Here is a 14,943-nt window from a genome sequence, read left to right as displayed (position 1 = left end):
CAAATAACGTACTTCTTTCGGATAATTCAACTGTCGGGAACTAAAAAGTATCTTCAGACATTATGTATGATAATGCTCATCAGTTATATGTGATTATCTTGGATCACTTGTGAGGTGTGAATGGAATTTAACAGCATAATCACCATGCTATTGGCACCTGGGAATTATGCAACAGCGAAAAAGTGTAGTGGGATGTCCTTTCCCTAAACTTAATCTGAGGGGAGGTTTACGGTCTCTTATTTGAAAACACCTGGTGTAAATAATTTCCTCACTACAATGGAATGATTGAGTTCTCATAAGGAGGAAACTGTTTTATCCATCCAATGCAACTTACTGGAAAGGCATCTGCTGTGTGGAACTGTGCCAACTTTTTCTGTATAAAGCCTCGCTCCACCTCTGCAGCCTCACCTGAGATGTGCAGGAGCAACAGACACACATGAGAAGGTAAAGTTATCACTTTGTATGACTGAAACTTTATTCAAAAACAAAATTAAATTGTTCATTCAACGATATTATAGAGACATTGAGAATTCAATTTATTGCAAGCAATAGTCGAACAATCTGCACCAGGCACAGACTGCTAAAATACAGTGACTTAAGTTTCAGTTCAATAGTTTTCTATAGAGTAACGTGTTTCAATCTCTAAAGAGTTTTCTTTTTCTTTTATTTATTCCATCAAATATGTGCGGTTGATTTGAAAATTGAAGAATGGAAAGTGAATTAATTTTGCCTCTCCTACTTCTGTCACTGATAAGTAAGTATTTAATCAATTCCAATTCAATTTCAATTAATATGCATGTATTTTTGTAAATGCAATTACTGATTTTATGTGTATTGATGTGAGCCATTCTTAGATATTTGTCTAATTATATGTTTGTACTTGATTTCTTAGGTGGCGTGACTGCTCAGTCTTCAGGTAAGTTGAAATTCAACCAGATTTGTTGATTGTTCATACTCTGTAGTGCTACAGGTTACAAATGGTTAACAGATGAGACAAACTGCTCTAACGAGCAAAGCTTTAAGCATAAGGTGTTAGAACGCAGTACATTTGATCTTATTTGCAAATGTACACGTGAAGCGCAGAGTTGTAAAACCAGCCACTGTAAGTGCAGTCCTATAAACTGACACTTGATATACTATATCAGTTCTATCTCATATGTACACAACCTATGCCAAGATGTCAGTGTTTAAAGGTTATTGATTATAATGAAATGTTCAGCAAAAACTAAAAATGTGCACACTTTTAAATGTACTAGTACAATATAGAAAGTGCGGACTTAAGCTTGAATGTCCCTCAGTAGAGGTAAAATATTAAGAAATATACAAATATAAACAAAATTATAAGGACAAATAGAGTAATGTAAAGATATTTAATTTTTTCTCCACATCTATTAGTTCATTTATTTATGTACATATTTATTTATTAATTTCTGATAAATGTCTACAGTTTTTTCTTTATTTTTATAATGTTGTATGTGAGTTATTTCTATCCTTTTATTTTTCCATATTCTTTTTTTGTAATTCTTTCTGTAATTTGTCTTTATTTTATTGTCATTGCTTAACCCTCAGTCTTGTTCTGAGCCAATCGGATCACAGATTTTTAATGACACTAGGAAATTTGTAAAAACAAATTTTCAATTTGAAAATAGTGTTTCCGTGAAAATAGTGTTTATTTCATTCCTCAAATGCATTCATTAAAAGACTTTGATGTATCATTAGAATTTAATAAGAGATTGATTATATAGTTTCCTCATACATTATACGATTCCTGCTCAAACCTGATTGGTTCAGATTAAAAAACTGAAATTAACGCACTGACAATCAAATTAACAGACAAATGACAAAAATAATAAATTAAATAAAAACAAAATTAGAAAGAAAATTAATAAAGAAATAACTACAATGCTACAATAAAAAAATATTTGTGTTTATTTGTATATTTTCTAATTAATTTCTAATTAATTTTCTAATTAATTTTCTAATTAATTTTCTAATTAATTTTCTAATTAGAAATAATTTATAAATCAGTCACAAGTGTTTCTGATTCTCAGTAAACTGACCTGAGGTTGAAATCAAACAAACCGATTTCATTTTTTTATAGTCATTTATCTGATCTGTTTTTTTAAAGTTTTTGGTATTTTGATCACACCTGAGCTTTCCTTGCAGTTAAATACTTAAACCGAAAGTGTAATTTCTCTTATAGTGCATTTAATCATATTATTATTTCATTATTATAATTAATTTTAACATTATTATCATTATTATAACAAGCTAATGATGAAAGTATCACGAGCTTTGCCTTCCTTAATTATGATACCAACTACATTTGCACATTGAGCTTTTACTAGTGAGCTGGAAAACTGCCACAAGAGGTCAGGTGCAAATGCTGTGGACATTTTTGTTCAAATGAGCTGATCCTCAGAGACAATTTCAGGACTGTAGAGCATGAGCGAAAAAGCTTTATACCAGTGTTTTCCAGTCCTCGTCCTCGGGACCCAGTGCCCTGCTTGTTTCTGGGTGTTTCATTGCTCAAACGCACCTGAATTGAATAATCAGCTTATCAGCTTTTCATCAACTTCTGCTGAATCTTGTTGGTGATCCATCAACTGAAACTAGATGTGCTGAGATAGAGAAGCATCTAAAACATGCAGGGCAGTGGGTCCCGAGGACCAGAATTGAGAAGCACTTCTTTTTACTGTTAAATGAGCAACGGCAACATCTGATTTGTCTGTGAATGTTTGATGAAAACAGAGAAAAAAAAAAAAATACTGAGTTAGGGTTAGGAACGCATCGTCATTTGAAGGGTTCAAATTCATCATTTTATGGAAGAAAACGTATATATTTTCGATCCTGACAATGTGATGCATCCCACAGTGATTACGTCTCCTGATGGGAAATACCCATCCCAGTTCCACAAAGGCTAACAGTGTGAAAAAAATTCTTCCCTTATCATCTTACTCCCATACATTACTAAGATGTAGAGAAACAAGATCTCATTCTTATGCCTTAGCATCTCATAGCGATACTATATTTGCACTGATGTAACATGGCGGGCTTTGTAAGAAATTGTGGGTTAAAACATGGATATTATTGTTGAGATGTCATGATGTAGAAATGTCAAAAAAATGTATGGTGAAAGTAACTGTGGTGGCTCTTGTTATTTCATAGGACCCCTCTACCATGTTGGTGGAACTAGGAGCTCACGATCCGATGATGGAAGTTCCCCTGCAATTTCGCTGCTACGGACTTTCTCTTACTTTGGACGACCTTATTCTCAGATTTACGTATGCTTACCTCATTTTCTATCATTAAAAAATGACAGTTTGAGTTCAACTAAGTGGTTTATACCTTCTAAAGAGCTATGCTAACAGAGTTCCACAGCAGTATCTCACAGCATCTTATTATCATTCAAAGATCCAAAAGTAGAGAAACAGATTATGGAATGTGGAGTCAAACAAAACAAATAAAAAACTAGATAGATGAATAGACCACCTAAAAGTTGATATGTGGACATTTTCAAAGTCAGGATATTGGAATAGTTATGCTGTTTTCATTACCAAAATGTACCCAAATACTTATGGTTTGGTTTTATTGTTTCACTGTTTTTCCTACTTTCTCCTTTATTTCTTAATTTATGGGACCCTGCATCCATATGAGGTTGTAGGGTCTCATAAAATATACCCTGGTTCCCACATGAGGACATTTTATTTCTCAAAATCTGCTTTCAGTTTAAAGGCAGTGCCTAGGTTTTGTCTTATCAAGTTCCAATTATCCCAAATTGCTGTGGGAAAATAAGAAGTTCAAAATAAAAGTTTATTTTTTGTGTGAAATTTCACCTTTTGTTTTATTAAATAATGAGTCATAATGAGGTAAATAAGACCTTTGCTTCCATTTGCCTCCAATAGATTGACATAGAAATACATAAATAATAAGTATAAGATAATAAAACATTTTCTAATTCAAATAACAGAAATATAAAATTTTCCTTTGACTGGCAAAGCACATCAAACACAAAAGTTCTGCCATAAATATTTCTATAATTTCTACAATAAATTTTCTGTAAAAATAATAAATAAATTAAACAAATCATTCATTTGTTTAATTTGAATTTTACTTCAATGTATAGATAAAGCACATCATCATACAGAGACTACATACATATTGACATTAAATGATATGTCATTTCAAGTTACTGTAATGAATATCTTTGTAAGGCCTGATTTATCTTTTTCTAGATGAACCACAATGGACACCTGACCTTTAACGCACCATGGTATAGATTTACTCCTCAACGATTTCCAATGCACGGACACAGAGACGTCATTGCTCCTTTCTGGACAGATTTAGACAACAGAGGCAATGGTGATGTCTTCTATGCCCAATACACCAGCGGCAGTTTAGTCCAACAGGCTACACAAGACATTAACAACTACTTTCCAGGACTGAACTTTAATGCTAACTGGATCTTTATAGCAACATGGTATGAGGTGGCCTATTATTCAAGGACTGGAACAGTAAGTGTTCATGTTTGAACAGCTGAAATATATTGTATATGTGTTGTGAGATCAGGTGATATGTTTCATCTATAATTTTGTGTACTAGAGTAACAGTTTTGCTTTTTTTCCAGCGGACAACAGCTCAGGCAGTCTTAATCTCTGATGGCCGATATTCATTTGTGCTTATGAATTACGGAAACATAGCACTCACAGCGAGGAATGTACAGGTAAGAGCCCTTAGAATTATAAGCAATCCACAACAGACTATGTTTTAGTTAGTTTAAGAGTCTAAGAGTTTAGTTAGTCAAAGAGAAATGCACCAATGTCAGAGAACATGATATCAGTTATTAATGGAGCTAACTGGATCTGTGTGACATGTAAATTCCAGGCAGGATATGACACAGTCAATTCTACTCACCATCTCACCATCCCCGGGTCATTCTCTAACAGTGCAACAGGCAGCAGCTCAGTTTTCAGGCTCAACAGTAACGTCAATGTACCTGGTCGCTGGGCTTTCCAGGTGGACAGTGGATCAACAGACTGCACTTTCAATGGTACGACCAGAGCCAGAGGGCGGCCATAGGCACTCGCACGCACATGAAAATATATCTTCCAATGAAACTGATCAGTAATAGATGTGCTTTACATTCAAAAGCTCTTCCAGTGTAATGCTGCTCTTTGTTCCTTGACTTTCTGTCAACACTGTAAACATAATGTTAGACATGCAATGCAAAACTTTAAAAACTTGAATGATTTTCATTGCAACAGTGTTTAGAAGTGAAAATCAAAGCCATTAAAAAAACTCTTCTTTTCATTTTCTGCAAAGGTGAACCAGTGCAGCTCGGTGATTCATTCTGGAGTGACAACACCTGTGCACAGAAGTGCACCTGCACCAGTGTAGGCCTGCAGTGTTCCAACCAGCCCTGCTCGTTCTCCCAAATCTGTCGCCCAACTTCCTTCCAGTTCTCCTGCCAGACAGTGCGGAGACGCACCTGCACCATCAGTGGTGATCCACATTACTACACCTTTGATAACTCAGTGTTTCACTTTCAGGGCACCTGCACTTATGTTCTTTCAGAACAGTGTCAGAACGGGTTGCCCTATTATAGAGTAGAGGGCAAGAACGAGCACCGAGGCAGCACTCGAGTTTCATGGACACGACTGGTCAAAGTGCATGTCTATAATGAAACCATTGAGCTTGTCAAAGGACGCCGTGGTGAAGCTAAGGTTAGCAGAACAAAACTTACAACAACAACGACTTACTGTGAATTTCTTTTCATATCTTTAACTTTTTGTATGTTGGTTTGCTTGCAGGTTAATGGAAACTTTGCCACAACTCCATTCTCCCTTAGTAATGGCACGGTTCAGGTCTATGAATCCGGTTTTTCTGTGATTGTCAGCACAGACTTTGGCTTGATGGTGTCTTATGACACAAATCACTATGTCCGGATCAGTGTGCCCTACACTTACCAAAATGCAACATGTGGCCTCTGTGGAAACTTCAACAATCGCCAAAATGATGACTTTCGAACCCGTGCAGGCGAGGTTGTGAGCTCCGATGTGGTTTTTGCCAACAGCTGGAAAGCATCAGGGGATGATGACCCTGGTTGTGAGGCACAGTGTGGAGGTCTGGACTGTGCTGCCTGCACTGGGGCTCAGAGAACATTATACAGCAGCACTGCTCACTGTGGTATCCTCCAAAGCAGCTCTGGACCGTTTGCTTCTTGCCACCAACAACTTCCTCCAGGGACTTTTACAGAGAGTTGCGTATATGATCTGTGTGTAGGTGGAGGGTACCAGCCAATTCTGTGTCAAGCCCTGAATGTGTACGCAAGTCAGTGTCAACTAAATGGAATCCAACTTCAAAGCTGGCGGACACCTGGCTTCTGTGGTATGTCTGTCAGTCATTTGAAATATCTAAAAAATATAACTTGTGGCACGGTAGAATTTCCCTAATGTAAAAATCAATGATGTTTCCTTTTGTCTAGAAATCCCCTGTCCAGCTAATAGCCACTTTGAGTCCCAAGGAACAGGATGTCCACCCACCTGCGTCAACCCCAACTCCACCCACAACTGTCCTCTCCCTGATCAGGAGAGCTGCATCTGCAATACAGGCTACATCCTCAGTGGTGGAGTCTGTGTCCCTCATGCTGACTGTGGCTGCAGCTTTGAGGGTCGCTACTATCGTTCTGGGCAAACTGTAATACTAGATGAGGACTGCGGGAGGCGTTGTAGCTGCAGTTATGGCTCTATGACGTGCAACGTACACCGCTGTGGCCCACATGAGTCATGTCATGTAGAGGATGGAGAAAGAGGATGCAGACCAAATAGCTACGCCACATGCTGGAACAGGGGCCCTGGGTCATATCATACATTTGATGGGCTGATGTACCAGTATCCTGGGGCATGTCGACTTACTCTAGCCAAAGTAATGGGATTGTCTGAACATCCACACTTTATGGTGACTTCAGAAAAAGTGCCAACAGGCCAGGAAGGTTTTTCAAATGTGCTAAAGTTTGAGGCAGAGGGAACACAAGTCACCATTGAGATGGCAAGCAGCAGCAAAGTTAAGGTAGGTGACTGAAATGTATTTCAAGAGTCAAATAACATAAATCCCTCTAGGATACTGTTACTGACAAAAATTCAGAAATTGTAACATTGCAAACAAATTGTAACATCCAGCTGTCCAATCAAGTCCAATCTTAACACGCCAAATCAATCACTAGATTTGAAGTAGCTAACATCCACTAACATCTGGCCATTCATTCATATTTTTGTGATTTAGTTGCAAAATAGTGGAGGTACTAAATTCTGACAAAAATCCCCATGACTTCATGAGAAATGCTCTAAATTCCATAACTATGATCTTCTTTTGAACCCCATATTGAAGACTTATTTTTCTCTCTTGAACTTTTGCCATAACCTCTCTGTCACCCCCAGAAAATTTGACAATAGCTGTTTAAATACTCTGCAGGTTGATGGTCAGCTGATCAGACTACCCTTCAGCTCTGGGTCAAACCGAATCCGCATTCACCAAAGCAGCACTCACAGTATCATCCTTCGCACTGCCTTTGGTGTAACAGTGCAAACAGTATGGCCTCACTATGTGCGCATCACTGCACCTGGAGTCTACAGTGGTTCACTGGGTGGACTCTGTGGAAACTACAATGGACCTTCATATGATGACTTTCAAACACCCAATGGCACTCTGGTCAACAGTTCTCAGGTGTTTGGGGACAGCTGGCGAGATGGCTCCCTCGCTGCTCACTGTGTGGAGAGCAGAATTGGTAATTCTAGAACCGATTACAATTCTAGTGAGTACTGTGGCATTCTCAGCTCACCACATGGGCCGTTCACACCGTGTTGGGCCGTGGTGGACCCATGGCAGCAGGTTGATGTGTGTGTAGATATCATCAGTGGCTCTAGTGATCCAGCATCAACGTTGTGTGAGGTCCTACGCGATTATGCACTCATCTGTCAACAGAAGGGTGTTTCTCTGGGACAGTGGAGGAATGCAACTAGCTGTGGTGAGAACTTTTCCTCATTTGAAGGAGGCATCTTTGAGATTAACACATGCAATGGCCTTTGAATTAACTTGTTTGTTTTTTCTGCAGCGCTAACCTGCCCTTCAAACAGCCATTATGAACTCTGTGGAAGCTCTTGTCCCTCTGCCTGCCCCAGTCTCTCTTTCCCCTTCACGTGTGACACTCCATGTCAGGATGGGTGCCAGTGTGATGATGGTTTTGTCCTCAACAGCAACCAGTGTGTGCAACCAACATCCTGTGGTTGCTATCACCAAGGACGCTATCGGCAAGGTGGTGAGCAGTTCTGGGATGGCGAGGAGTGTCAGAACTTGTGCACTTGTAATGGCACAACCGGTTTGGTCCAGTGCTTCCCCAACTCCTGTGGTCCTCAGGAGTCCTGTCGTGTGGTGGAGGGTGAGTATGGCTGCCATCCCAACCCTCATGGCACCTGCTCTGCTTCTGGAGACCCTCACTACCTCACCTTTGATGGGAGGGCCTACGACTTCCAGGGAACCTGCCGCTATGTTCTAGCGACACTTTGTAATGAAACCAATGAACTCCATCAGTTTTCTGTTGAAGCTAAGAATGAGCCATGGAATGGGTTTCCAGTTTCTATCACAGCTGAAGTTTTTGTGAACGTGTGGGACTATCAAGTTCGTATGTCCAGGCACAACAGGGGTATGGTAGAGGTGAGTTTTACTATTTCTGCGAGAGAAATGCTGATGATAGCTGAGGTAGTTTTGAAACACTGAAAAAGAAATAACTAATTCATCTCATTTTGGTTTTCCACAGGTTAATGGCATAACAAGAAATCTACCAATTCTCTTGAACGGAAACATATCAATTTTCGCAAGTGGATATCAAACATTTGTCAGTGCAGGTTTTGGCTTGAGCATCACATACGATGGATGGAGCACAGTGTCTATCTCTGTACCTTCAACTTACAGGTATAAACTGATCACCATAGCGCAGATTAAAGTTTTTTGCTTAAGAAATTACTTATATATTGTATACATTTGCCAAAAACTTCAGTCCTCAGAAGCTTTTTTAGTGTTGCGCCAGACATGATTCAATTTAGTTTCCTTTCTTATTTAACAGTTTCCAGTCATTGTCACTATGTATTATCAATTGTCTTAACAGTTTGTGGTTTTTTAATGTTTTTATGGTCTATGTATTTGTTTTAAAAAAAATTCTATTCAATTGATAAATCTTTTTTTATATTAATCTTGACATACATTATTTAATATGCACAGAAAATATTATGTAAATTCATTTTCATTTGCTCAAGATATAATATGGTCCCTAATATTTTTTATTCCTTCAGAGAAAAAACATGTGGACTTTGTGGAAATTTCAATGGAGATTCAAATGATGAGTTCCACACTCCAGCTGGAGTATTAGTCTCCTCTCCAGATGTTTTTGGGGCAGCCTGGAAGGTGCCTGGCAACTACACCTGCAGTGATGGCTGTGGCTCTGCCTGCCCACAGTGCAATGATGATAGATCTGCTCGAGCTCAGTGTGAGGTGATCCAGGCAGCTGATGGCCCCTTCAGCTTCTGCCATGAGCAGGTGGATCCGGCACCGTTTTTCAGTGACTGTGTGTTTGATATTTGCGTGGCGGGAAATGGGGGCCAGGATCTCCTTTGCAGGGCCATTGAAACGTATGTCAGTGCCTGTCAGTCTGCTAATGTCCGAATTTACCCTTGGAGACAGAACACCACCTGCAGTGAGTCAATTTTAGACTAAAATATGCAAGTAATTTAGCAATAAGTTTCTGAAATAATCTGTCAAACTGTAAACCATTACTTTTTAGACTGAGAGACGAAAATATTTTGTTAACAATACGCTATTTCTTCACATATTAAGGAGTGAACTGTTCAGCCAACAGTCATTATGAGCTGTGTGGAACAGACTGTGGCCACACCTGTGCCAGCAGCACTGATGCCACCTGTGAGCATGTTTGCTCAGAGGGATGTTTCTGTGATGATGGCTTTGTCAGGAGTGGGGCGAGCTGTGTTCCTGTGGAGAGCTGTGGCTGCCAATATGATGGCTTCTACTATAATGTAGGTCACTTTTATGCCACTTAAGGTTATCTTGTAAAGTTGTTTTACATAAGTGTAAAGAGGACGTCGTTGCAGGATTGAATAAAATAATCTCATAATATATGATGCAGATACATTTTTATTTTGCAACTTTGGCTACAGACAAATCGTAAATACTAACATTTCATATGCAAGCATTTGGTTTTCCTATTTCATTCAATCCTTCATATACTGTATTTTTGTACTTTCTGATAATTACCTTGCAATAGCAAGAACGTTTTGGTTCAAGGAAAGAAGATAAACCTGTCAAACTTGTTACTTTCTTTTGCCATCTAGTTTCAAATATCTTTAAGTAATTCAGCTAAGCTGTAACCCACTACTTAGCAAGCGCAAATAACAAATCTGGTACCAAACAATGGGGCTATCATCTTACAGCAAAGTATTACAGTGGATCAAATGCCTGCAAAGACAATATACAACATGGAAAAAATAATAATAACTATCTATTAGTGCCTTATTTTTTCCCTCTTTTACTCCAACCGTGCAGGCTGGTGAGTCTTTCTGGACAGACGGGTGCTCCCAGCTATGTGAATGTCACGCTCCCAATGACTTGCGCTGCTCTCCTGCATCATGCACTCCTGCACAAGAGTGCACCATCAGGGATGGCCAGCTGGGCTGTTATGATGCCATGTCCACTTGCACTGTGTGGGGTGACCCACACTACATCACCTTTGATGGAGCACTGGCCCATTTCCAGGGCACATGCTCTTACGTCATCACTGAGAGTGTGGGCCACAGCAACAGTGAAACCCAGTTCAAGGTGGTAGCCACCAACAATCACCGTGGCAACGACCTTGTGTCATTTGTGTCAGCGGTGGATATATACCTCTCAAAAGAAACAGAGAGTCTGCATGTCAGACTTGGACCCAACAGAAGAGTAAAGGTAAACTCTTACTCACTTGGAAAAGAAGGAACTTTCTACTTCTGTCCTGACTTCCTGTTTAACTCTCTGATCTCTCATCCTCACAGCTAAATGGAACTGAGGTGTCTCTTCCCACCACCACAGGAACCTTAGCTCAGGTGTTAAGGCAGGGCAGCTACATTGTGTTTGATGCTGTTGACTTCATAGTCCAGTTTGATGGCCACAGCACACTACTGGTCAGAATGGGCCGACACTGTCAGAACAGAGTCACAGGGATGTGTGGGAACTTCAACGGTAATCCTTCAGATGATAAAGCGTTGCCCAATGGCACGCTGGCACAAAATGACAACGAGTTTGGACACAGCTGGAAGTCATCCACAAGCCGACCAGGGTGAGACTGCAGCCTCGCACAGTGTTGTGCATTGTGACAAGGTACAGAAATGCCCCAAATCTTAACTATTTAAATGCTTTTCTAGATGCGGATCCACTGATGACCGAAGCGGGGGTGGGCTGAGTGATTGTCGCTTCATAGAGGAATATTCTGAACTCTGCAGCGTCATCACCAACAGCAGCGGTCCATTCAGTACCTGCCACCTGCACTCTGACCCCCAGCCATTTTACACTTCCTGTCTATACGATCTCTGCCTCTACACTTCAGCCAATAGAATGCTGTGTTCCGCTGTCTCAGCCTATGAGAGAACCTGCTCTGTATTGGGGTTGGACATCCCCGAGTGGCGCTCTGCTTTGCATTGTGGTACGTTGGGTATCCAAAACAACAATCCTGCTAATTTGCGGCAGAGATTATTTGGTTAAGCTTAATCCTTATTAATCCTAATCCTTTCATGGTTATGTTTTTCAGCGGACTCAGACCCCTGTGAAGAGCTTGAATGCACAGAGTATGAGTGGTGCGGTCAGAAAGATGGTGTGTATGGCTGCTTCTGTGATGAGCACCATCATAGACGCAACAATGAGAGCTACGGTGAGGACTCTTTAAACCCTACTTTGTTTTTAAGATTGCTGAGCATTAGTATTTCCACTCTTTTTAAATGAACGTTAATTGACTTATTTGGTCACCAACCTCTAAAAATATTCTTATTTCTTTCTCTGGTAACCAGACTCACTCATCACTTGCGCTAGCAGTTCAGGCACCATGTCAGTGTCTCGCTGCCAGCTGTTCGAAGCAGGCTTCCACTCCAGTGCGCTCCATCTCCGAGATGAAAGATGTAACGGGACTCTCGAGGACGGACGTCTGGTGTTCCAATTTGACAATGACGATCAGCTCTGTGGGACACTTCTCAGGGTACAGTTCTAAGACCAGAATATTGTTAGCGCAGCCTGAAAGATGTTGTTATTATTATTATTGATTTATACCATTTCGTCATCACCATGTTTAGAGCAATGGAACCCATTTCACGTATGAGAATACCATCCAGGGCGATGTAGATCCTCATGGAGGTCTGATCAGTCGTCAAAGGAACATCCATCTGCGTTTCTGTTGTGAATACCCTCTGACTCAGGCTCTGTCGATGGCTGTGGGCATCAACCCCGGGGAGAGGTGATTCCGTCAGCACCTGATTTTCTTCGGCACCCTCTTTAATAAACTTACCATCTAAACTAGCTAGAGAAGCTTGTGGATAAATCTTGAATGAGTCAAAGATTCACAGCTGGTTTTGCTTTGACAAAATCAGTTTATTTGACAATCTAAAACTAGAAGGAACAATTCACTGTCAGATTATGGACAGTAATGCCTACAGAGTGGTCACACTACTTGTTGTCATTTTCCCAACAGCATTGTGAGTAAGAAGCTTCCAGCTGGCCGTGGTTTGTATCACATGAGGATGATCCCCTACCAGGATGCAGACTTCCGTTTCCGCCTCACCACTGACAGAAACATTGAAATGGATGTGGATGAGCCCTTTTATGTGGAGGTGCAGACAGATGGGGTGGATCAACACCAGATCTCCACCGTTGTGGACTCATGCTGGGCGACTCCAGTCAACATGGCAAACTACCCTGTCCGCTGGGATCTCATTATTGCAGAGTAAGACACCTCTTTTCTTTTTGTTGCCTTGACCCATCCTTCTATACAACTTAACTTTTTAAATTTACAGTCTGCCGCTGACGTTCTCACTTCTACCTCTGTCCTGTTTTGTAGGTGTCCGAATCCGGAAGATGGAACAGTCGAGCTGATTCAGAATGGGATTTCCACTGCGGCCCGTTTCTCCTTCAGGATGTTCACCTTTACAAACTTTACATCCATTTATGTACACTGCAGTGTCCACTTGTGTCTTTTGAGAAACAACAACTGCACAGCTGTAAGTATGATAATGTCCTGCTGTTGATGAGATAATACAGATTATAAAGTGTTGCATCTGTAGAAGCCTCTATTGTTGTTCTCCCGCAGCACTGCTACCCGGGTCATCACAACCGATTTAGGAGGGATGTATCATTCCATGACACTACAGGCATTTCACTTGGACCATTGGTCTTGAGGCCAAACAGCATTGGTAAAGCCCTCTCACGGTTTGATTGCTTTCTATTGTTTCAGATAAAATGGAGCTTGACTGACACAATCTGTCACGTTTTTTTCTTTTACAGAGAGAATGGTCCAGAGTAGCAGCACTTCAGGCCAATTAACTTCAGCCGTTACCCTGATTGTCAGTTTGCTGACGGTCAAAACGCTGGTCTTGTGAGATTGAAGAGGAATTGAATTTTAAATTCACTCATTATCCATTTATTTTTGTTTGAAATTTTTATTTGTGAAGGCTTTTCCTTGGAGTATGAAATGGTCAAAAACAGAGTACCACAACTGTATATTTGCTTTTGTAACAGCAGGGGCCACTGTTGTGTAGCACTTTGGCGTTAAAATATTTTTGTATTGTTTATGCATTCCTGGCTTCTTCCTCTTGGTTCTTTTGTGGAGATTCATGTCTTTAAAGGGATGCCATATTAGTCTTGAGTGTATAAAGATGCTTCGGTTAAATGCAAGTATTTGATTTAAACAGTACACTTTAGCAGCAGTAAATGCAAAATGTTAATTATCTGAACTATTGGGAAATTATTTTTTGTTGTATGCTTAATAAGATTAAAGTCTCGTATTATGTATTTATGTATAATGCTGAGTGCCAATGAAGGAATAAATGAATGCTGTTGTTAAGGTAGGGCTTGACACTTTTTTTGGTGTATTTTCTTTGTAATGTTTGTCATTTTGGATTATATAGCTCATATATATATATGTATATAGGTATATGGCAGGGTTCAGCTATCACTTACCCAACACCTTCAATGCAGCATTGATCATCATCCAACTGATTAAAAATACCTGAATTTAGATTCCACCTTTGAATCAATCACTACTCCCATCAATAAATGAAAGCTCAAGTAGTACTAACAGTACTGAAAGGGACCATCTACTTAAGTTCTAATCTCCCACAGACACTGATTTCATTTGATTTCCTTCAAGTTCGATCAAGTTCCTATTACATTTGCTTGTAAACAATCCAGTTGACCTCATTTAACATTCCTACAGATGTCTTTCATTCTTGGATCATGTTTTCTACAAGCACATTTACTGTAAGGAGGGCTTATCTGCTGAAATGGTTGTTGGTGTCATAATAAGTCTTTATTGTCATTACAATAAAACTGATTGGTAAATGAACAAAATATTTGATAATCTTTACTTGTTCAAACCATGTGATTTGAGACGCTCACTGTTTTTTTTTTCACTTACCTATTTTCGATCTTTTCATGTGTGTGTTGCTTTATCTAAGGTTTGATTTTTGATAACACAGGGAAAGCTGTCAGACCTTTGGTGTTATCTATACCAGTGGAGTTTCCCTGTTTCCTCATGCATGATAAAGGGCTGTTTGTCTCTGTCACATCAAACAAATATTAAATGTCCAGTGAATGAAAATTAGTTTTTTTTTGCCAGCATTTGTATCCGCATCAAACATTACATTA

The 14,943-nt window shown here is 39.8% G+C and overlaps 1 protein-coding gene across 1 annotated transcript; it reads left to right on the top strand.

Annotated features, from left to right (window-relative positions):
• The first annotated feature begins 676 nt into the window (after positions 1 to 676).
• Positions 677 to 13,875, top strand: LOC140278906 (alpha-tectorin-like). Its single transcript, XM_072373990.1, has 24 exons — positions 677 to 754; positions 893 to 916; positions 3,169 to 3,284; positions 4,236 to 4,514; positions 4,628 to 4,723; positions 4,885 to 5,050; positions 5,323 to 5,723; positions 5,811 to 6,387; positions 6,485 to 7,068; positions 7,471 to 8,023; positions 8,111 to 8,709; positions 8,813 to 8,967; positions 9,345 to 9,745; positions 9,886 to 10,082; positions 10,609 to 11,004; positions 11,091 to 11,374; positions 11,460 to 11,737; positions 11,843 to 11,962; positions 12,099 to 12,283; positions 12,378 to 12,538; positions 12,773 to 13,024; positions 13,139 to 13,298; positions 13,388 to 13,490; positions 13,582 to 13,875. Exons 1-24 carry the CDS (start codon positions 709 to 711, stop codon positions 13,674 to 13,676), a joined length of 6,228 nt encoding a protein of 2,075 aa, XP_072230091.1. The 5' UTR covers positions 677 to 708; the 3' UTR covers positions 13,677 to 13,875.
• The last annotated feature ends 1,068 nt before the right edge of the window (positions 13,876 to 14,943 follow it).

This window comes from Leuresthes tenuis, unplaced genomic scaffold, assembly GCF_036924035.1.
Source record: "Leuresthes tenuis unplaced genomic scaffold, fLeuTen1.0.hap1 SCAF_20, whole genome shotgun sequence".
Classification (NCBI taxonomy): domain Eukaryota; kingdom Metazoa; phylum Chordata; class Actinopteri; order Atheriniformes; family Atherinopsidae; genus Leuresthes; species Leuresthes tenuis.
Note: the sequence above shows the minus strand (reverse complement) of the source record. Positions and strands in the feature narration are given on the sequence as shown.